The 24,896-nt window shown below is 36.5% G+C and overlaps 1 protein-coding gene and 1 long non-coding RNA gene across 2 annotated transcripts in view; both read right to left on the bottom strand.

Annotated features, from left to right (window-relative positions):
* Positions 1 to 7,865: 7,865 nt before the first annotated feature.
* The window catches only part of nudt14 (nudix (nucleoside diphosphate linked moiety X)-type motif 14), a 73,692-nt gene continuing 56,661 nt past the window's right edge, over positions 7,866 to 24,896 (bottom strand). Inside the window, 2 exon segments of the mRNA NM_001044888.1 lie at positions 7,866 to 8,115; positions 20,704 to 20,992. Coding sequence (NP_001038353.1) covers positions 7,866 to 8,115; positions 20,704 to 20,992 — 539 coding nt within the window.
* On the bottom strand, positions 14,299 to 20,323 carry LOC147839143 (uncharacterized). The gene is made up of 3 exons (XR_015518336.1): positions 19,235 to 20,323; positions 16,097 to 17,755; positions 14,299 to 14,937 (listed from the first exon to the last, which is right to left on the bottom strand). It is a non-coding gene; the product is annotated as an uncharacterized LOC147839143 (long non-coding RNA).

The following is a 24,896-nucleotide window of genomic DNA, read 5'->3' as shown; positions in this document are numbered from 1 at the left end:
GTTTTTATTATCAAGTTATTAATAATTCCATTTTTAGCTTGTCAATGTTTGTGAGGTAATGTTTTAAATGTTTGTTGTGTGCTTCTGATTCCAAAATTAAAAAAAGTTTTTAGATAAACGTTCTTCAACAACCATTCCCACTTTTAACCATTCAAACATTGCATATGCACTGTATACTAGTTTTGAATCTGACAAGCACAGACTCCATGATGTAAGGCAGGACCTTTTTATTCATTTAAACTGAATGCAGATCAATGTAATACAGAGTACACATGCAATATTTCATTTTTGAAATATATATCTTTTCAAATGTCAAAAGATACATAATTGCAATATATATATATATATATATATATATATATATATATATATATATATATATATATATATATATATATATATATTTGCTGCAGGTGCCATAAAATAAAACAATCAGTAAATAAACTTTGTGAGAAATAAAAAAAGAGAGATTCATAAACACCTCTTTAAATACTGAGTGAAAATCAAGCATTAGTAACAGTGGCACATAACAAACAAAAATCCATTTATTCATTTTAAAAAGAAACAAAGCCCTATCCTGAGATAAACGTACAAAACACTCAAAGTTCATATCATAAGAGATTAGGAAAATGAGGAAATGATATTGGGGACATAATGATATGAAATAATGCTTCCGAAACAAATGCATAATTCGTAAAAGGTCTTATTTGCATACTTTAACAGAGTGTTTTAAAGTAAAAAAAAAAAAAAAAAACACTCACAGTGGACCAAACCAAACTTGTTGTCGTTTTTCCACAAAACTCGTTTCGATTGATTATATGAACATGGTAATTTGTGAATTAGCACATTGACCACCTTTACTGATAAAGTTAAAACACTCAAATCACAAGAGAATATAGACCACAGAGTACAGTGATAGAACAGAGGAAACGCCTTACAGTCAGATCCAAACGGCTGACGTTTTATTAAAAGGTGGCGGTGCTTTCTTTTATGACACGAACAAGGATAGTGTTAAAAATGTTTGTGCACTTCATTATCCTCCACAAAATAACTAGAGCAACAATAAAGAAAGAAAAAAAAATCAGTGATTGATTGCGAGTAAACTAGAATCTACAGCAGAGCGAGAATCTTGATTTAGAAACTTAAGCTCAATTCAGTGTTCACAAGCAGCCTCGCAAATCGTGGAGGTATGGTGAAGAATACTGAGAGTATATTGATTATTTTCAAGCATTTAAAGTCATTCATCTATACAGTTGAGATCAAAATGAACTTACAATTTCCCAAACTTTAAGATGATGGCTTAGTCCTAACTGAAGTTATACAAACAGGAGTAAAAGAGCCTTTTATGAGGTAAATATATTCTTAAACACAGTGTATATACAGGTTAAAATACAATATTCGAAAAAAAAAACACTGATCAGAGAAACCTTTAGATATTAGTTATTGCCGTTAATCTGGAACTGATGGCAATTTCCTCAAGTATCCAACCCAGGCAGGCTCATTGGAAATATGTGCCTTGAACTACATCATTGTGAAATGTAAAATACGTTTTGTTGTTCGCTTTAGATGACAAATCCAGTAGAGGGCACCTTCTACATTTTTACCAATCTGAAATACATTACTTAAAGGTGCAGTAGGTGATCTTCCACAATGCGAACAGCTTAGAATAAATCTATGAATCACAGTCCCTCCCCTGCCGTCCAGAAACAGGAGCACGCGCACCTCACAGATGACAGCAAAAGAACTCTCTCGTGTTAAAAGCGTCTAGTGCTTGTCCGGCGGCGTGCAGAAACTAAACTCATTACTAAGCCAAACTGACATGCTATTTCAGAGCGAATAATCAGAGTAGCGTGGTTAACAATATAGGGGGAGACTAGGCGGAGGAGCGCTATTTACTTGTGTTTTGTTGTTAAACTAATTAAAATCTACATTATCAATGCTGTAAAAGGTCCTTATGAAAATGAAAGTAGTCTTATCAATCTTTCACTGGAACATTTTAGTGGCTGAACAACACTTCTGTGCAGAAATAACCCATTTGTATCAATAACATCTAACGTTACATCGGCTTTGCGTGAAGCTAAAACAATTTTAAAACAGAACAGAGAAATCCTTCAGCCATGATATCATCCTTTCTCCAGCGTGCAAAGGTAACTCCAATATTGATTCAGGTTTTAAAAACGTTTTGATTCAGCATAATTTTACCGATCGCATGCGGCTTCTCGATCTCGCTCTCTCTCTCTCTCTCTCTCTCGGCCGAGTTGCATATAAAAGTTGTTCAAATCTGCATTTGCTGACAGACAGTTTGGGCTACTTATCAGAATTATGGGAGATGTCGGTCCGACTCTATTTAATTGAATGAACATTTTTTAGTTTTATGCTTTTCCCAAAATATAAAAATACATTTAAACACATTTAGATCATTTACTTTAATCATTATTATTGGAATGTGAAGACTTTTAACCAGCACAACAAAAAATGTTTCTGAAGACAATCACCTACAGCATCTTTAATAGCGTCACTATTAATTGGAATGAAATTTAGGTTGTAATTTAGCAAAAGCTGCAATGGTCATGCACATCTTGTCAGGGAAACACAGCTCTGTGTTCAGTAGAAAATCTCCGAAGGCCAGAGTACGCTCTCATATACAGTACTGCAAATATGCCACAAAAAAGCAAAGTATTTGACTGCTTTCATTAATTTAATGTGACTAGTATATAAACTGCAACAAAATCATCTCTCGAAACGTTTCATTTCAAACATTTGATAAGTTTGCAATAAATTTGGTGCAACAAATTTTTTATTTAATACGTGTTTTTTTTGTTAACACAGAGCCATAGATTGCAGAGAAACAACACGAGCAGCTCTCAGATCACAGAATGATTCTCTTTAATTTGAGAATCGTGCCAAACAGCTTGTCAGTAAACTACAGTGTAGTAAATACTGCTCCATCTGAAAGCAGGTGCTGGAGATTTGCTGCTGATTACAGTCAGTCGGTTTTACTGACAAAATGCACATGAAAATCATATTTGATTAATCATACAGCGCTATTACTTATGGTACGTTTTGTTATACATTTCATATACATGTCCTTGTACACCTTCATAAGAAGACAAGGCTAGTCAAATAAATCACCTGGTGAACCGCTGACCTAAACCCAACCAATAGTGTTTTCAGAAGCAAACATTAGTAAAAAGTGCACTGTGACCACATAGGTTTACCCTTATTTTACATTGTTTTTATCTCTTTTGTGAAACTATGCATCAGTGGACTCAAGCACTCTACATCACAAGTACAACAATGCGCATTGTTTGCTACCGAGCAAACTGACCATGCAAGAAAAGTTATCTATATTGAGATAGAAAGGTGAAACAACTTAATTGTTTACAAATCATAGAACTCATTAAGTTGTTTTATAAAATACTGTATATTTGGTATTGTGCAAAGAACTGCACACAAATAGTCATTTTTTATTGATAATATGTCCCTGTAAATATCATAAGCGTAAAAAGAAACAAAAGTTGCTGTCGTCATACCCAGTGCTTAATTTGTGAACAGCAAGGTCCCAGGAACAGATCCGGCTAACGGCTACTGCATTTTACTCTAGGATGTATAGGTCTTGCGCACGAAAGTGGAGACCGGGGGGGTTGCGGATGAAAGTGAAATGCGGGAGGGGGAAGGCGGACATGAAAGTGAAGAGTGTTGGGGGAGTCGCGGATGAACGTAAAAGTAAACAGCGGACTGGGGAAGAGGGCGGTTGAGATGGAGGATCGGTAAAATGAGGTTCCAGATCCGGCATGTTCCGGCACAAATTAAGCCCTGGTAATAACATAACTTTTTTTTTTTTAATACAAAACTGCAGTCAAAAGTATGTTTATATTCATATTCATTCACAAAAGTATAGGCTTAAGCATGTTTTTCCAATGAGCCTGTGTTGAAATTATTAGACAAATTTTAGCTGCCATTAGCATAGGTGGGACTTGCAATAGAGGACAGGATTATCCAGAGAACCTTAGTGGTAAGATGGTTTAACACTGCAGCTAAAATCGATCATCAGTTGGACTCTAAATAGTACATTTTCTAGTTGACTGCTATAACCTTCAGAGATATTAGTTGTAATCTTTCTTTGTGCTAAAATCATAGCTGATCTCAAATACTGATCACTTTTTTCCACAAAATAAATGTGTCTCGTTTAAGTGGCTTAATTATTTTGTAAAAAAAAAAAAATGTTTAACTAGCATAGTATTACCAAAACCAAAATACCTTCAAATTTTGAACAATGAAGATTGTATTATTTGTGCTTAAAAAAACCCAACACATCTTTCTCTAAAAAAGTTCTCTAATTTTGATCTCCACTGTATATTCCTACAGTAAACCGCAACAGTAATTCAAGTATTCTATTTAAGAGATTTTAGAACGTCACTATTTTGGTTCCTGTGACTTCAGGAGGTCTTCTGATACTATGGTATATTATAAATATATTCGTTCTACTTCAGCAGGCAAGCTCATGCACCCCTAACATTTTCCAAACATTCTGCAAGAATTCAGAATGTTGTTATAGTTATGACGATTATGGCAAAGCAGCTTTAAACCTGCAGTACTAGCACTGTACTCATACTTTAGGTTCTGTGTAGCAGATATTTTATAAATTGTGCAAAACACACTCAGAATAAACATAATATTAAGCGACAATACAAAACACCTCAGTATATTTCAGCATCATCACTAACCCTGAATGTCCCAAAGTCAGCTTTGGACCTGAGATATATGCGAGAGCGTATCTGTTGTTCTTTGTCAGTGATTGTTTTCAAGAAGTGGCTATCGTTCGGGTAGCTGCCAGTGGATTGTTGACGTTAATATTATTTACTTGCTTATTTCAAAAATAGATGCTGTTCCTCGAAAATGGCCTGACTGTAAAATGGGTGGAATATGGCTAGAAGTCAGACTTTCTCAAACAGCGTACAGCTTCAATCTCAACAATGAGTGAGTGCGTTTACATGCACATTCTTTACCTAAATACTGTGACGAGGCATGACAATGCTGTTTTTGTTTCTGGGCTAATTGAAATCACACTGAAAGATGCCAAAACACAGTCATGTTTTGCTGGATCAGTGTATTTACACTGCTGGTGTTGATTGGAAGTTGATTTTGCCGACTAAACATGCTGAATCAACCCTTCTTGGTTGGAAGCATGTCAAAAGTGATGTACGGTAATCTGGTGATTGTCCCTTTTTTGTTGGCATCTATCCGCTTGTTAAGTGTGACGTCACGCGAAGCCGCTTCCGGGTGCAATCGCCTTGTCAAACTGTATGGGGAGACTCAACAAAGGATAATAGTAAACATTTACAAAGCGATGTAATACTGTCGAAAATCACGATCGCAATATGTATATATCCATGCCTAATATCCGATGGCCAGAAAGTGATTACTTTTTCAATAATTGTTAAAATATTGATGTCTGTGATGCAAAAAGTCCAGAGTGTGTACATTATGATTTTATATAATAAAAGCATTATATGTGTGATGATATGACAAAAAAAGTGGTCATAAACGAATATTTTCTCAATTCAAATGAGTAGCAGACTGTTTCATATGTCACTGATACATCAGGAATTAACAAGCGGATTAGTGAAGTGTCAAATATTGCAGTAAGGTCACAAATAACTTAAACCTATGATGAGGTGTAAGAGTTATAATCACCCTATAAAGAGTTCTGTCAGTGTGCATGTCTGGCTATGAGACATAAAAGCGACTTTAAAGTAATATTATGAAAAAGTTTATGAGAAAAGACGTTCGTTTTCCATAGCAAACTGATATATAGTGCGATACACTGCTTCACAGACTTTCAAACCAAGCAGGCCTTTATGTAAAAACAGCATTTCAAAGCAAGTTTGTTTTGAAATGACTGTATTTTCATAATAAAAATTTGGCTTAATGGCCAAAAAATTTTTTTTGTTAAAAGTCAGCTTGAACCAGAAGTTTTTGAGACATTTATTTCAGAATGTTGATGTACGGCCAATTGAAACAGAATATTGAATAGGGGTTAGGCATGGGATGATAATCGTTTTCAAGGTATACCGCGGTTTGGAAAAGACAAGGATTCCTGTTATACCGTTTCTATGATATATGTACAATGTTTTGTCTTTATTTTTTTTTAGGACAACAGTATCTTCAGCAGAAAAGATATCTAAAGATGTTGTTTAAAATTGTAAATAAATCTGTGTTTCTGAAACTAATGAAAACAGCAGAAGTCAATGATTCATTTGAAGGATTTAGCCTGACATGTTTACTGGTCCAAAATATTACAAATGTTTCTCAAAATAACATATGTTGTGTTCAAAGTGGAAAAAAAAGTTGTTGTTTTTTTACCCAGACATTTAAAAAGAATATATTTTAGAGCAGTAATCACAATACTGTGAAACCGTGATATTTTTATCCAAGGTTATCATATTGTCACAATCGTATACCGGCCCATGCCTAATAGGTGCACATCATTAATTTACAGAAAATGAAAGGTAAGAGGGGCAAGGTTAAGATAACTGTAGATGAAACCTTTAAACTGACGTCAACAGATAAGGATCGACACTCCAACGTAAAATTAAATGGTCAGACATTAGGTGGAGGTTACCAAAACAAACTTTTTTTCAGTGGATCAACTTGCATGGACAATTTGTAAAGAATAACAATGTTCACTAGCAAAATAAAAGTTTTAATTTTGATTTTAAAGGCCTTGCTTTCGTTCAGAGTTGTGTTCGAAAAATATGAGCAGTGATTTTCTGTTCTGACGGCTCTCACACTGCTGAGAGCAGCATTTAGACAAATATGAAAACATGTGCTGTGTGCTTTCCTTCCAAAAATACAAATAAACACACAACCATGAAAGATGACAACTGTGAGAAAACAGCAGTTAAGAAAGCAGCAGCAATTTAGTTTATTCGTTTGCTACAATGAAAGCAGCTTTAGAGTATTAAAAAATAACAACTGACTTACAACTTACCAATAACATTATTGACAAAGACCAATGATAGCTTCAATGTGTTTACAGGCTGAAGCAAACTTTTTACATAATCTTTTTCAAACGCCAGTAACAATCTGAAAATGAAGTAGGTTTTTGCCTGTTTGGTTTGAAATTACATCAAGCAATATTGAAAAATGAGCTGCTGTAAAGTATATTGGGTGACTCTTGATCCAAAAAATCCAAAAATTGGAGGGTAAAATGCTTGTCAATGTGAAAATAAATGATTATATTTAAGTAGGCTGGGTTCATAAACATTAGATTTTTTAAGCTTTATGCTTTGTTTAATGTCAAAGTAGAATACTTAAGAATCAGACCTACACATCTTAATATTTCTGATGTAATCGTTTGAGTAAATGACCTAATATAATAATACAGTCCTGTAAATGTGATGTATCTGTTTTGCTAGGTTACTGTTTAAAATTAAAACCAGGAAAACGTGTTATTTCAATAAGCTGATTTTGGACTTTCCATAGTATTGGTGTGCATGTAAACGTGCTCACTGTCTTTCTGATGGTATCAACACTGTTAGCATGGAATAGATCACCATTACAAAGTCTTTAAGGGCCGTGGTGTGATTTTAAATGGCTGGCTGAAATTCCTGACATGTCAAAAACAAAGCAATCAGTTACACAAAACAAACGCACAATGAACCTCTTCAGCTCTACGGTTAGCTGACGGGGATCGCACACAAGTGCTGCTTCATTTTGAAATAAGACAATAGCTAAAACCACAATAAACAGATAAGAGTGTAAGAAATAACAAAAAAAAATTAACAGTTAGTGACCATTTTGATTACTATATATATATAAAAATGTATGTAATGACTTGTGGATGGCTTGGAACTGTTACGTTACACGTTGGTGGAGATCTTGTACTTCGGCGACATGTTGCTGTGGAACCAGATGAAGCTGAAAATGACTCCCATTGTTTTCGGGATGCTCTCGTCAAAGGCGAAGGTCATGGCTTCGTGAAGGGGAACTTTAACCACCTCGATCAGTTCACCCTCTTGAGGTTTACCTCCTCCCTCTCCGACGCGGTTCTCTTCGGACACCTCGGCGTAAAACATGGTCTGCTTGGATCCAGTGACTCCCACTCCTGACCTGTGGAGGAGAGAAGAACAAAAGACTCAGAACACTCCATAATAAACATAGGATTGCATCAGTTTCACCAGCAATGAACTATGAATAAACCAATGGATTTCTTTTAATTCACTTATCTTTGGCTAAAAGTGTATCGAAAGGAATCCATTGGTTTATTCATAGCTCATTGCTGGTGAAACTGATACAATCCTATGTTTATTATATACTTTTAGCCAGAGATTACACTTTTTGGTTGAACAAATAATAATGCTAATACAGTTTTTACATGATTTATGCTAAAATTGTTGTTTACTAAATAGTTGTTTTTATTTAAAAACATGTTAACATTTGAAATGGTTTTAAAACAATACTTTGTAATAAGTTATAACAAACTGAGGTACATATCAGCACCTATTGTGAAAAAATCCCTTTTATAAGAATTTAAACATAGTAGTGTGTAAATACTGTGAATATAGTCAGCCTCTAACAAAACACTTTGATTGACATTCTCCCTTTGTACATCATTAGCATAGACAGACCTAAGTGAGAAGCAGCCATTCGCCGTTAGAGTTTTGAATCAGCTGCTATGGTGCCACATAGGCTTTTTTAGCGCCAACCTTTTTCGAAAAGAGAGCTGGGAACACAATCATTTGAATTTAAAGCGACAGTCACCAAAATTACGCAATTTGGCTCTAAGCCTTTAAAGAGGCAGTTTCAAAGATTTATAGAACAATAATTGTGTGGTTTATTGAGCTGAAACTTCACATATGCACTTTAGGGTCATCAGAGATTTTTATTTTGCAAAAAGCAAAAGAAAAAAAACTACCCCTTCCCCTTGGCCCTTGAAACAGAGTGTGAAGGGGAAGCCAGGGCTTCAAAATGTACCCCTAAGAAATCAATTACAACTACAATACCTGCACACGTCACCCTAATGTATGTCATCGCAATCACTTGCTTCATATGGGATCAACAATCGCGTTGCAATATTTTTTTAGGTATTTATCTTCCGGAAATCCCTTAAGGCATATATTATGTTATCATAACGCTATTATGTGGTAATAAGCTTGTAACTGTACTGTGCATTTACACCATGCAGGACTAGAAACTGCAACCATTTTGATCGCATATGCGCCCGAAATTTAAGCTATGCGACTTCATAATATATTTGGGAGCTTTTGTGCGACTGCATATAATGGTTGAAGTGCGACCTGTTTTGATGATTTCTAAAAACGTGCTGAATCGCTCTTCCCTGCCGCTATATTGGTTCATATTAGCTGTCAATCACTCAAGACTTTCCACTGTCAGTCAACAGGGAGCTTTTGTGACCGCAGGGAATGCAGAGACTGAAGAGTGAAAAGTACACTGAATCTCGATGTGCTGCATTTACTGCGTGTTCAGCGCAAATGTTCGCTAGATGTAAAATGTAACACTGTATCGCGAAAGAATCTCACTTTTACTAAGTTAAACTGATGCGGCTTATAACAAAGAACAGTATTGCACCAGTGGTCATCGGGAGAATCCTGCTTTACCCCCCTTATATATTCGGTCGGCTAACTCGCCTGCTTTACACCAACATACAAAAATAGAAATCAGCGCATAACGAGACTGAGCATAAATAAACATTTAAAGCGTGGTAGAAGTGAGACTTTTCTTCCTTTCTTTTGTCCATTCTTTCTTGAGATGTTTATTATTTTTCTATTTATTACTGATGACTGCTTTGCAGCTCTCAGCGTTGAATTGAATGATTTATTATAATCTTTTGTTTGTTTTGTAGCAAAAATAGTATTTATTAAATTAACATGCATATATAAACAATAATGCAAAATAAATATTTCTTACTGCAATGCTTCATTTGTGTTTGATGCAAACCCTAAATTTATTTTTCATGATGTAACAGTCGGAATTTTTATAGCACATAACTCACATTTAAGCACATTCAAGGCAGTATGATCCTGAGAGTTGTAATTAATTGTTAGTATTATAGTCATTTTCATCATCATCATTAATATTTTATAATTACTAGACATTATTTTGAAATTATTGCACAAATATTAATAAGTCAGCACATCATTAGATAGTTGTTTCTGGTTTTTGTTAGTCCTAATTTATGTTGTTTTCAAATACAATAAACCCCTAACATACAATTTGCAGTGGTGCTAATTGATTTTTGATAGGTGCTCCTACATTTTTTCTGGTGCTCCTAAATATTTGAAGTTGGGAGCACCGGTGCTACCAAGTAAAAAAGTTAATTTTGAGCCCTGCCATGGCAATATTAATCTATTTAAACACATGAAAACAACATTAACGTTATACCAGACACTGTAAGATGGCCATTCCCAGTCATAAGACTTTTCTGACAGGGCATTCAAGTGTCATCGATTGTCAGAATGTTCTGGAACTATTATATAGGAGTTATTATTAGGGATAGTGGATAGAAAAATTTTGCGTTTTTTATTTTAGTGTTTTTTTTAAAACTAATGGTAAAACACAAACGCAGTTATGAATGTATTAAAAGACGTGCTTGTTTGTAAAAATTCATAATAATGAGTAAAAATACTACTTTGTGCATCTCCTGACTTACGTGTGCAGCCATTTTGCCGTTGTAGCTGGTGTATTCTGGGAAATTTTCACACCCCTTGGTTTCAGGTGTGATCCTAAAAAATGAGTTTGAAGGGGTATCTAGACCTTCCCCTTAGACCTAAACCTTCAAGCTAAAGAGAATTCGGATACCCTTAACCCTTCAGGTGAACACACAAAACGAGGGGTAGGGGTAAGGGTAAGGGCTAAGAGGTAAAATTGCGAAATTTTTTAGTCCCCTTTAGGATTAAAAGGCCACTTTTTGCTTAGTAAAAAGAAATCCTAAAATCAATTTTTATCTTACATGAAGCCGAAACATGAAGCAACATGCATTTCATTTGCACAATTGTATTCATCTATGCTTGTAATTAGTTTGCTATGTTTTATGCAGAAACACAACCCTACAAAATCATCTCAATTATTCTAATATTATAAATACTTACCAAATAGTACACTGCAAATAAAAGATTTTCTCCTTTGCTTTTGTCTTGTTTCTATTTCAAATATCAAAAAACTTCTTACACCAAGAAGCTTTTTCTTGACAAGTAAAAAATATGGTTTTGTTCTTAGAAATAATGTGTCATAATTAAATGAGTTTTTCCTTAAAACAAGCTAAATAATCTGCCAATGGTGTGAAAAAAGTAAAATGAGATTAATTAGTTCACCCCAATGGCAGATTAATTTTCTTTGTTTTAAGAAAAAAACTGACAGATTATTTCTTTTTTATATATTTTGTTTATTGGTTTAATTGAACATACAAACATAAGCAAAAAAGGACAAAGGCAAGGGTATCAGTAGACAAAAAAAGCAGCAGCCCACCAGAGAGATACAAAAATCAATAATTGAATAAATAAAAAATAATAATAAAGAAATAAATAAACATACAAACAAAATACAAAAATCAAACCACAAAGTTATGTTGTTATTAAGGTCACACATATTATGGAAATACATCAAATGTGTTCATAGAGTCAAAGGATCATTAGAGGCATCCATATCGAAAAAATTTTTTCTAAAAACAAGACCATATTTTTAGATTATAACAACAAAATGTGTAGAAATTTAGACTAGAAACAAGACTTTTTTAGTACAGTGTACCATTCAATGCTTCTTGTAAATATATATTGCAGAAAAAACAGAATCTAGAAATAGCAGTTTTTTTTTCAAATACTGTGCATCCACATCTCATCCCTTACAGGACAAGAACACAGCAGCATGTGAAAGGCGCCGGAGTGACTAAAGCGTTCCCTCACCTGAGACTCTGTCATGGAGACATCACTATGGAAATCTCCCTGACAGCCTCACAGCACTACAGAGATGGAAAGCTTTCTTTGTTTCCAAGTATTTTGGAGATTTTTTTTTAAATGGGCTTATGAAATATGCAAGAAAATTACAAGGCTGTTATGCCTACACACCATCCAAGTGATGGATGGTGGCCTGAGGAGGCAAAAATGGAACAAGCCCAGCAATCAGCTTCTCAAATGAGCTGAAACTAACCACATCGAGTGTTTCAAAATATGACTGTACATCTGAGAGGACAAATGTTTAAGGACTCCACTGTGTCTGTCACAAATGAAGAATGGGGTCTGCACTGACGCCCACTTCTGAGGAACGGAGACAAGATATGACAGATTAACAATTCTGAAGCCCTCCCTTGAGGCTATGTTTTGTATTAAGCCTTTAACAATTTCACTTTCACAATGTATCAATAATCCTCTCTGTTGGAGCAAATTTATGGGACAGAGGTGGGTGATGTACAGCCTTACAACTCATTTCAAGAATATTTGTGATAAAAATATGTATGATGTTGGCACTGTTGCCTCACAGCAAGGTCTTTCTGTGTGGAGTATGCATGTTCTCATCGTGTTAACGTGGGTTTCTTACAGGGGCACAAGTTTTCCCCCACAGTCCAAAGACATGCACTATAAGTGAGTTGAATAAACTAAATTGGTTGTGTATAAATGTGTATGAAAATGTATGGGTGTTTGCCAGTACTGGGTTGCAGTTGGAAAGGCATCTGCTGCGTAAAAACATATGCTGTAATAGTTGGTGGTTCATTCCGCTGTGGCGACCCCTGATAAACAAGGGACTAAGCTGAAGGAAAATGAACGAATGAACGAATATTTATGACGATATAGCAAAAACATAAAATGCCACACTAGCCCCGTTCACACATCGATATCGGTAAGTATCCGGAAAATTTTTCAGAAAGGCTTTACCGGTAAATTTTTTTAAAATGCTGTTCACACAAGCAAGGATGTTCTGGAATTTTTCCAGAAAAGACAATTCACACATCCATTCTAAAATAACAGTAAATTCTGACATCATTAACCAGAAATGACCTCTAAACGGCTGCGTTTGTATTTGTAAACATAGAAGGGGTCAGGCTTTTATTGATGGTTTCACTTTTATTTAAAGCTTTAGCATTCATGCAGCTGCTTTGTCCCAGAGATATCCAAAGACAGATGCCCGAACCGCAGCTAAATGTTTGACACGATTGCTGACATTACAAATTCTGTGGATGGATAAGTATTGTGAACAATTTTAAAGAAAAGATATGGAGGAACACTTTTGCATGTCAAGATGTACATAAGATGTGTGTGTGTGCTGGCGCTCACCGGAGCACTCCATATGCACATACGTCAAGCAACTGAAGCAGAGCTTGAAGGTAAACAAACAGTAGTTTAGTATAATAATTTTATCTATAATTGTACACACAGTAGGCATAAAGAAGGAACATAGAAACATTAGCTGACTAACATCAAGCAGCTAAATGTGTCTGGAAAAATATTCAAAGGCTTTTATTTTCATAAACAGCGCAGATGTGGATGTCTCTGAATGATTGGCTGGAGTAGACGTCTCAAGTAAGCATGTTACAATCGTGAACACGCTCTTGCTGGCAATTTTCCTTCTGTGTTCACATTTTTCTGGAAAATTGACAGAACGAATTTACCGGTATTTTCAAAAAGAGCCTGGACACACAACATTAGAGTATATATATATAACACAAACCTTAGTCATAATGTAAGCATTCCAACTGAATGTAAAAACATGAATACAACAGTAATAGAATTTAAACAACTTAAAATAAAAAGCATCACAATGCTTTCTTACCATTCCTGATATTAACATAAACCCACAGTGTTAAGTCTAGTCTTGCGAAGACGGATTAAAACACCAGGTGTAAATGTGTTTCTCATCTCATTGTGATCTGATCTACCAAAAGGCATCTTAATTCCAGTGTAAACAGGGCCAAAAATTCTCAGTCTGACAATCAAACTGAAGTAAGTTACCCTCGCTCTGCATTCCTTCATGTCCTCTGCAAATAAGGCAGCAGGTGCAGTGTAAGGTCCACAGGTGTTTATGATGGCGCAGACGGCAGGTGCATCTCACATCTCACAACCAGAGATGTCTGTGGCACAGGTCACTATCCACAGCAACAGGCAGATGTTGTAGGCTCACGCACACAAACATGCATACACACCAACGTGTGTGAATCTAGCAGGTGTGACATGGTATGACTTTATGACACCCTCTACAATTAAGACTGATAAGAGCACAATGCAGCACTTTCTTTCTTTCTTTCTTTCTTTCTTTCTTTCTTTCTTTCTTTCTTTCTTTCTTTCTTTCTGTCTTTCTGTCTTTCTGTCTTTCTTTCTATTTAACCCCTGAATACTTTATCTGAGGATCATTACCTGTTTGGCTGGTAATAGAGGATATGAAAGTTAAATATTAAATTGGGAAACTAGTGACAAAATGTATGTCAGTCATGACAGAGTGCATCTAACCAAACATTTAAACATTGCATACTCAAAAACATTCTCCATATAGTGTTCAAAAGGGGTTTAACTGTTTTCATTTACAGTAATTTTAAGAAATATTAAAATTTAAAATGATAGTTTTCTACATTTAAACAAATTACTATTTTATTTTTTCCTGAGATGAAAAGGCTGAAATTTGAAATGAAAATTGAATTAAATTTTCAACATCATTACTCTACTGAGTGTTTAAATGTATGTTCTTAAAGTAATACTTAATTTAAATACTTTGCATAAATGATTGAATCAGATTATATCATCAGCATCTTGCTCAAACATTTCTAAAAATAATTTTGATAATTTTCATATTTAAAGCTTTTAAGCCAGTTAGGGATAATGCGTGAACAGGCCCTTTTTGAAAATACCGGTAAATTCGTTCCAGGAATTTACCAGAAAGAGAAGTTGTAACATTACCGGTAATTTGCCAGAATGCTGCTTTGTGTGAACACTAGGGATGTAACGGTTTTGTAAATACCGTCATACCGCAATATTAAATTTTTTCGATATTACCGAAGTCGCATGACTCGGTAAAACTATAGGTCTTCTGAGAAAATTTGCTCAGGCGAATGAAGCGAACGGGAGCTAGCTGAAACTTCATTTCCCATCAGCCCCGGCGTGGCCATAATCCTTTGCGGTCTGTTGTCGCTACAGATCCAGTAATGCGGAAATGGAGTGTGCTGCTAGTAGCGGAGATGAAAAAAAGATGGAAATGATCGAACCTAAAGCGGGTGTTGTCGCCGCGCGCGTGCTGAATAGCGGTGCTGTCGCGCGCGTTCTGATCAGCTGTGTTGTGGCGCGCGTATTGTAAAGCGCCGAGGGGGGGTTGAGCGCGCATACTCAAGAGAGGTGTTATCGCGCGCCTACTGAAGGGCTGGACTGGACGGAGGTTGTGTCGCGTCGCGGGGGCACTTTTGATCGTTTTGGAAGGGCATTTTCTATCCAAGACTAAAAAGGGCATGTGCACTGCACAGGTTGAGCCCTATGTGTGCACGTGCCTGCAAATTGGGGAATACGACTAATAACAGTCATGGGGACTGCAGAAACACAGCACACTGTTCAGATTGATGCAGACATTGACTTGTACCGCAAAGAGACCTCTATCTCACTCATGGTTTGTCTTCTCAAGTGGGGGAAAGACAATGCACAACGTTACCCACTGCTGTCAACATGGACCAAGTCATATCTCTCTTGTCCCAGAAACCTCAGTCCCAAATGAGAGGGGTTTTTTCTGTTGCAGGGGACATTGTAAATACCCAGAGATCCCAGCTTTTACCAGATTATAGTTATATGATAATTTTCCTTTAAACCCATCTCTATCTAAGTGAGTGATTAAATGTTAAATGTGATGAGTTTTCAACAATACAAAATTGAAACTTTATTTTTTTACATGGTTTAATAATTTTTTGTTATTAAAATTGAAGTTCCTGTTTCAAAGCTAACAGATAGATGGCTAATTTGTATGTCATTGACACTTTTGGCACTTTTTTGGAGTATTTTCAAAAGTTTTTTTTTCCTGTAAATGATTCAATAAATACCGTACCGTGACATTCATACCGAGGTATTACCGTACCGTGAAATTCTGATACCGTTACATCCCTAGTGAACACAGAAGGAAAATTGCCGCAAAGAGATGCGAGACGTCTTCTCCTGCAAATCAGAACATTTAGACGCAATCACATCTGCTCTATTCATGATAAATAAAAGCCTTTGAATATTTTTCCAGACACATTTAGCTCTCGATACCAATAGTAGAAATCAAATATTTTTTTTGACCCATTATGACTAGGGACTATACTCTCATTCTGGTGTAATAATGGAGGTTTTGATGGAACTTTGCTACCCTAGCATGGCTCCAGTAAACACTCTATTAAAAATGCTCAGCTGTGAGAGCTTTTCCAACAGTTGGAGCATTAAAAAAACACTGAGTGCTAAACACCTTAAGTTAAATGCATGCCCAGTGCCTCGTTATGCTGCTGCCTTTAAAAAAAACAAGGCACTTCCATTGACAACAAAAGTTGAAATGAATTGACCAGCTCTCAAAAAACTGCTTCTGTGGAGAAGTGCCCTAACCAAAATGGCCTTTAAGTTTCCAGCTGACATACTGTAATAATCTTTTTCAGTTTTTCATGATTAACTTAACAGAGGAAGCAAGCTAAATATGCAAATAATGACATTTTGACATCACAATGTTATCGGATGTATTAATTAACTCGTGTAGATGTGATCTACTTGTATTGCCAGGTTGCTGGTTTTCATGTAAACCAGGACAGCAGTATCATTTTAATAAGGTCATTTTTGTGACTTATCAGTGTATTGGTGTGCATGCAAACTGAACATTTTCCAATATGCTGATAGCATTTTCTTAAAATCATCAAAGTAAAAAACAAAAAAATTAATAATAATAATAACTCAAAGCTGTGCCGTTTAATTTCATTCTATTCTAATTCTATATTAGTGATAACATGTGCTAATAGTAATAATCTGACCAATCAGATTCAAGCATTTAAAGATGTCTAACAATTAAAATGATTACGCCTATATACTCTAAACCTCAGGACCTGTTTCATTATCGGTGCATCACAGTTGAGACTTCTTGTGGTATTATTAGCCACTTTCACACTCGAAAGCTGCTAAATTTCCAGATTACTTTTCCCACATTCATTATTAGTACACACAGCAGCTTTTGGTATTTCAGTCATTGGCATCACCAATATACATTGCATCTAACACCATTTGCAAGAAATAACCATCTACCATAAATCTAGCAAACACCTATTTAGAAGTTTTTGGTTTGAATTCTAAACTTGATATATTCAGCAATCATTTTGACCTTCAAATGATTTTTGCTAATTTAATACAGTGCTTAATTGATTCTGTCATGTATTCAACATTGAATAAAAATTATGTAAAGAAAATGCTTTTAATATTTGAGCAGTTCATTATAGTTCATGTTTAGGAAATAACTGGGAGTTAAACTGTACATCTTTCAATAACAAAAAAAAAAAACACGTCATTCAGCTCAGTCACACACAGAAGCTTGCAGATTATTTGGTTGTATTTTACATCTGGGGCAGAAACATAAATTGGTGCGGATCACATATATATATATATATATATATATATATATATATATATATATATATATAAAAAAGACACTGTCAAAAGGTACCTGAGACTTGAAGACGTAACTGATGTTGTTTGGTTTTGTTAACATATGCAGCCTTTCAAACAACTCGGAATTCCTGCTTCCTACTTGGAAACAACATCTTTCTAAACTAACTGAGTGTATCAAAGACATCAAAGACTGGATGACCAACAATTTTCTTCTCTTAAACTCAGACAAAACAGAATTATTACTTATTGGGCCTAAATCTTGCACACAGAAGATCTTGCAACTCAATTTACAATTAGAAGGATACAAAGTTAGCTTTAGCTCTACTATAAAAGATCTGGGTGTCATATTAGACAGCAATCTAACTTTTAAAAACCATATATCCCATGTCACAAAAACTGCCTTCTTTCATCTGAGAAATATCTCTAAATTAAGAAATATGCTATCCATCTCAGATGCCGAAAAGCTAGTCCATGCTTTTATGACTTCGAGACTGGATTACTGTAATGCTCTATTTGCTGGCTGCCCAGCATCCTCTATTAACAAACTTCAATTAGTACAAAATGCAGCAGCCAGAGTTCTGACCAGGTCTAGAAAATATGATCATATAACCCCAATTTTATCCTCCTTACACTGGCTGCCTGTTAAGTTTCGTATTGAATTTAAAATATTACTTCTCACCTATAAAGCTCTAAATAATCTAGCTCCTGTTTATCTAACCAACCTTCTGTCTCGCTACAAACCAACTCGCTCTTTAAGATCTCAAAATTCAGGGCTTCTGGTAGTACCTAGAATAGCAAAATCAAGTAAAGGAGGTCGAGCCTTCTCTTTCATGGCTCCTACACTCTGGAATAGCCTTCCTGATAATGTCCGAGGCTCAGACACACTCTCCCAGTTCAAAACTAGATTAAAGACCTATCTGTTTAGTAAAGCATACACTCAATGCATCACGTAGCAGGTTCCACACAGGCTTCTGCATCTTGCTTATATACACTATGAACAGCAGCTACGCTAATTATTCTCTTTATTCTCTATTTTCACCTGGGGATACTCATCCCGAGGTCCTCAGATTATGCGGAGTCACTGATTGGATCCAAGACCGGCGACGTGATGATCCCAAGGATTCCATATCCGGGACCAGGCCATATCCTGAGCTGCTGCTGCGCTGATGGTCGTGGGGAGTGGAGAACATGAGTCTGATTCCAGCGACGCTCCAGGGACAGACGAGTCTTCGCTGAGGCCATCTTCCAGCCTAAACCACGGCGAATGAAGCTCTGCACAAGACTTTTGGCCAGCGGAGAAATTAAAATGGTCGTGCCCAACTGAGTCTGGTTCCCTCAAGGTTTTTTTTCTTCACTCCCATCAGGTGAAGTTTTTTTTCCCTCTCCGCTGTCGCCACTGCCTCGCATGGTTCAGGATTGGTAGAGCTACGCATCGATGAATTTGCTCTTCAGTGTTTGAACTCTCAGTAATGATTAAATCACACTGAACTGAGCTAAACTGAACTAAACTGAACTTAAACACTAAAACCTGAACCACACTGTTCCAGTTACTATGACCATTTATGTGAAGCTGCTTTGACACAATCTACATTGTAAAAGCGCTATACAAATAAAGCTGAATTGAATTGAACATCTAGAATGCCACTAGACACTGGAAATCTGACCCGTGAACTTGAGACTTGACTTCAGCGAGATGCGTCATTTGACATCACTTTCACTTCACTTTCTGCTGAGGCCTAATGGTTAAACAGTTGGACTTGTGATCCAAAGGTTGCAGGTTCAAGTCTCAGCACTTGCAGGGATTGTCTATGTTGGGAGTGAATAACCAACACTCTCACCATCCTTAATACCACGACTGTGGTTATTCCCTTCTGAAAGGCACCAAACCCCGAACTGCCCATCGAATGGCGCAACAATGCCTGCCCACTGCTACGGGGATGTGTTCACAGCTGTGTGTGCACTTGGATGTGTTAAATGACAGTAGCTAGCTCTCTGCAACTCTCACATGGGCGCCCACTAAATCTAAGCAGGGCTACACCCAGTCAGTACCTGGATGGGAGACCAAATGCACAAGCTAGGTTGCTGCTGGAAGTGGTGTTAGTGAGGCCAGCAGGGGGCGCTTAACCTGCGGTCTGTGTGGGTCCTAATGCCCCAGTATAGTGAAGGGGAATATAGACTGCTCAGTGAGTGCTGTCTTTCAGATGAGACGTTAAAACAAGGTCCTGACTCTCTGTGGTCGTTAAAAATCCACGGATGTCCTTCGAAAAGAGTAGGGGTTTAACTCCGACATCCTGGCCAAATTTGTCCACTGGCCTCTGTCCATCACAGCCTCTTAAACATCCCCATATCATAATTGGCTTCATCACTCTGTCTCCTCTCCGCTAATTAGAAGGTGTGTGCTGTGCGGTCTGGCACAATATGGCTACCGTCGCAGCATCCAGGTGGAGGCTGCACACTGGTGGTGGATGAGGAGATTCCCCCCAATGTGTAGAGTGATTTGAGTGTCTAGAAAAGCGCTATATAAATGATTCCATTGATCTGGTTTTAATTGGCATACTGTGCTCTCTTGGGTATAGCTGACAATACAGTACCTTTTCCTATAACTAAGGGCGTACTCACACTATGCTATCAGAAACGTGCAAAGGCCCGTTTTCTGGATCTTTTGAGAGGTGTGAGTGCTCTGAATCAGCCTCAGGCACGGTTAACTTGGCCGGCCCTGGAACCCCTACACAATCACTGAAGCCACAATAATGGCATAACATTTTTGGCTGATAAATTTCCGATAAATTTTAATAAATCTCGTTATTGTTCACTAAAGAAAATAATTAGCAAGATTGCATGTTTGCCAAATCATCCAGCAATACTGTTTTTGTTATGCACTGTTACGTTTTATGTAGCAAGATTTAAATCATCAAGTCAAATTGTTGTTTATATTTTTATTTTGAAGTTTTAGTATACAATCTTGTAATAAAAAAAAACAGAATCAGTAAAAACTGAAAATCAGAATCCATCATAAAGTACTCACAGTACTCCGAAGTGCTTGCTAAGTAACGTGACATGAATTGTTCCTATGAACTGAGTAAAATGGATCTGTTCTCACCTGTATGACGTGATCTTTCTCAGTTTGGTGACTGGTACATCATAGCCGCACTCCTCCAGCACCTCCTGCCTGGCGATCTCCTCCAGAGAGAGGTTGGGTTTGTCCACCAGGCCTGCACACAGCTCAAAGGTCACGCCTGCCGAAGCTGGAGGTTGGTGGCTGGACGTCTCTTCGCTCGTTTCCCCTGCTTTGTCCTCTTCCGGGACTTTGGGTTCTGTTGATTCTGACTCTTCTTCCGCAGGCTGCAGGGGCTTGGGTTTGCTTCGCTCCCATTCGCTCATGTATACAGCTGTGGAGATATAAAGACGTGTCACTCATCGTGTAAGAGAGCTTTCAAGAGGACGCAAGGATAGGTGAGGAAAAACATCTGAGTACACAAACTCTGTGATTAATGAGCTCTTAAACATACGCTTTTAGATCATGTAGACACAAGCATATGTTTGAGAACAAGCTGAAGTGGGGTCAGTAAGGGTGACCAAGATGAAATTAAAAAAAGATTGTTGCATCTTGCATTTATTTTAGTAATGTTTTTGAAAAGCTTGAAAATAAATGTATTACATCCTGAAAAAATACTGTGCTTTATTTATTACCTACAAATAATATTCTAAAACCAATATTTTCCAAAATCTTCTATATATCTTTTTTATGTAATCTTTTTACATTTTATAGTCAGATATTAAACTTATAAGATGCGAGACGTGTTTGGCGCGATTTGTTGCTATTTTCAGACCAGCCCAACCCTAATTTCCATGTTTTGCACCACGTTGTTAAATATCAAATCCATTTGTGCCACTTTGTGGACTCATGGGTGTTCCGGTTTAAAAAGGAGGTGTGTTAAGGCGCACTGTCGGTAAGTTGCTATTTTAAAAAGAACTGAAAATAGACTGCATCATTGCCAAATCAAACCTGGTCTAAAATCCAGTGCAGACCGTGTTAGTTTTGCGCTTATGTGGGTCCAAAACGCATACAGATTGTTTAATACACACAGGATGTACAACAATACAAAAATATATTTACATATAAAAATAAAGGATTAAGACATAACAAAAATTATTATTTTTTACGTAAATATAAAAACCACTACCTCCATGCCTTCATCTCGGTAGCTTTTTTTCAGTTTATTTATGATAACTTGCATTTGTATAATGCTAATATTATTATTATTTATTATATGCATATTTATATTTGTTTGAATAAAAACAAGTTTAGATGTGTCCATCTGTCAGGTTTTGGAGACGTATGCATCACCATATGGGGCATAAGAGTAGGACGTGTGTTTGCTGGAAATTAGAACTTTGAGCTTAACAAATTAAATTAAATTAAATATGTAGGCTAATGAATGTCCTCAGTGGAGTGTGTACAACATTGTTTCCTTATCCAAAAAAGTGAAGGAGTGAAGTAGAGTAAAAGCAAAGTAAAGAGAAAGTAAAGAGGCCAAATAGAGGTGGCTCATACTTTATCTTTGCGCTACTGATGGTCTGTTTAACTGTTTTCTCGCTAGTGAAGTGTTCTGACGCAATTCACTCTTAAAGGGAATGGGAGATGAGACTCTGATAGCTTTAATGCAAGTTATGCTCAAAACACACCCATAACTCTTTAACAGAATAGGCACAACCCTGTTAGACCATGCGTCAGGCGCAGAGTATTTCTCTGTCTTAAAATAGCAAAAGTGAATTTGGACATGCCCTTAATGCTTTTGCGTCATGCGCTTTAGACTTTGTGCCTAAATCATTAACATAGAGCCCATTTTTATTTATAACTGTAAATTTTTTATCCCCAAAATTAAAATCCATCCCAATAGCAAACTTTTATCTTGATTTTTATATGAAAATTCTGTTCTGAATATAAGAATAAACTCTAAGAAAACATGGGACTTATTGATGTATTTAAAATGAATAAAAATAAATCAAACTTGGGCTTCCCGGTGGCGCAGTGAGTAACACATCGCCTCACAGCAAGAAGGTCGCTGGTTTAAGCGTCGGCTGGGTCAGTTGGCATTTCTGTGTGGAGTTTGCATGTTCTCCCCAAGTTCACATGGAGTTCACAAGTTCACAAGCTAAATTGTTTGTGGTGTATGTGTGTGAATGAGTGTGTATGGGTGTTTTCCAGTGATGGGTTGCATATGGACGGGCATTTGCTGCGTAAAACATATGCTGGATAAGTTGGTGGTTCTTTCTGCTGTAGCAACCCCAGATTAATAAAGGGACTAAGCCAAAAAGAAAATGAATGAATAAATAAATGATAAAACAAACTCTAAGGTAAAATTTTATTGTAAATTAGTAAGAAACGTCATCACACAGCAAACAATTTTGTGTTTAACAGACATCTAATAGACATCAAAACTTAGACAGCTTGGCTAAAATAAGGCTAAACTTGGGCTGTCAGTGAAAATCTAATAGACATCTAAGAATAGGCCAAAACTAGACAAGTCGTCAAATAGACAGATTAGGCAGACTTTATACGTGTAGTCATTCATTTCTGTTTATTTGATGACTAGTCTAGCTTTGGCCTATTCTTAGACGTCTATTAGATTTTCACCAACAGAACAACTTTAGCCTTGCTCAGCCAAGACGACAACGATTAGACGTCTATTAGACATCTTTTATTAAACAAAAAATTCTTGCTGGGCAGTAATTCACAGAATAATCTCTAAAACATTGTATAGACAGGTATTGCAAAAAGAATCATGTAAATAAGATGCCTTAGCATCTACCTGAAATAAAACATACCAATGTTTCCTTTTATTTTTCTGAAAGTTTTTTTAATGGTTTTAGATTTAGCTAATGATAATAACCCAGCGGCCAACTCCCTTTTCACCACACATGGATCTGAACCCACAACCTTACAGATATCAATCCCCAGATCTTGAACTACTACGCCCTTCGGATGAATGTACTGTACTTGTGGGACTGACTAAGAGCTCAATTCAAGAACGGCCATCCTTGAGAAGACTTGTTCTTATGTTTCCCTGCACAAGGCCTGCCTTTTCATTTGAAGCATTGTTTGAAGACTACAGAAAAAGAAAAAAAAAACTGTAGAAAGACGTCTCTCTTTCAATGCAAGGCTTTCCTTCCATTCTGAGAGGCAGGGCGCCGTCCCTGGCGAGCATGTATAGAACAATAGTGTAACAGTGCAGCGCGGGGCCAAAGCTTTACAGAGAGCGCTGAAAAATGCTCTGTTTGCACGACGACCATCGACATGAAAAATGTTCCATTATGAAAACGTTATTGTTTTAGAAGCTGTGGAAAGTCTTTTTAAGTCTTTCTGCAGAGCAATAGGTCAATATATGGCTTGTTCTTTTGTGTCTTTCGACATGTAATCTAAACATAACGTTTCCATTTAGAAGGCCACTAGGTTATCTCTCCAAAAAAAGAGTAGAGAAACCGCAAAATTTGTTTGTTCAAATCCATCATCTATCTAAACGTGAACAGCAGTTATGAAATGTTATCTGATATCTGTTGTGTATCAGATGTTTTTAGAAGGTTCACTGTAAAAATCTGCAGCAGAACAAAAGACATTTCTCCATCTCTTTCAAACTGAGATAACGGAGGGATCTGGGTGTTATTTAACACTTTGTAACAATATACGTTCAAATGAAGAAGAATGTGAAGAAAGAGTTTTTTGCGTATCCTTGTAAGACATACTGTGTCAAGATGTTGTTTAGTTGTCAAATGGTGCAACGAAATCAAAGAGTAAAATATTACATATGGGCTTTAGGGAAGTTTAGCATGAATCTGGTCCACAGAGGCACTAGGACGGCGGAGAGCTTATGTTACAAGGACATCTTATTTAAAGGAGAAACCAAAAAAAAACTATACATTTAGGGACAAACCTTACAAAAAAAAACTTTATTTACATTGAAATGAATTTGAAATGGGATGCATTATTGCAACTCTAATTTTACGAAGTAACATTTAAATGGATTGAAATGAAGAGTTTTATGATTTAAGCCTGGTTTATACTGGTTTATACCCACGGTGCATGCATTTATACTTCTGCGCGCCGGTTCTGTCGCTCTGTAATAACACTTCAGAAACGCTAGCTGGCAGTAGGTGTTTCTGTTACTCTGTGTTGAGATCTTTGCTGGTGTTTTGTTTTTAACTGAATGCTTCCTCAATGTACAAGTGGCTCAAACTCGGCGAATGTGCAACAAATTTATCCATGAGGTACACACAAAACAACAGTCTCCATCC

The sequence above is a fragment of the Danio rerio genome, chromosome 20 (assembly GCF_052040795.2).
Source record: "Danio rerio strain M-AB ecotype USA chromosome 20, GRCz13ab, whole genome shotgun sequence".
In the NCBI taxonomy this organism is placed as follows: Eukaryota; Metazoa; Chordata; class Actinopteri; order Cypriniformes; family Danionidae; genus Danio; species Danio rerio.
The sequence above is the reverse complement of the archived record's forward strand: the minus strand, read 5'-3'. Positions and strand labels throughout refer to the sequence as shown.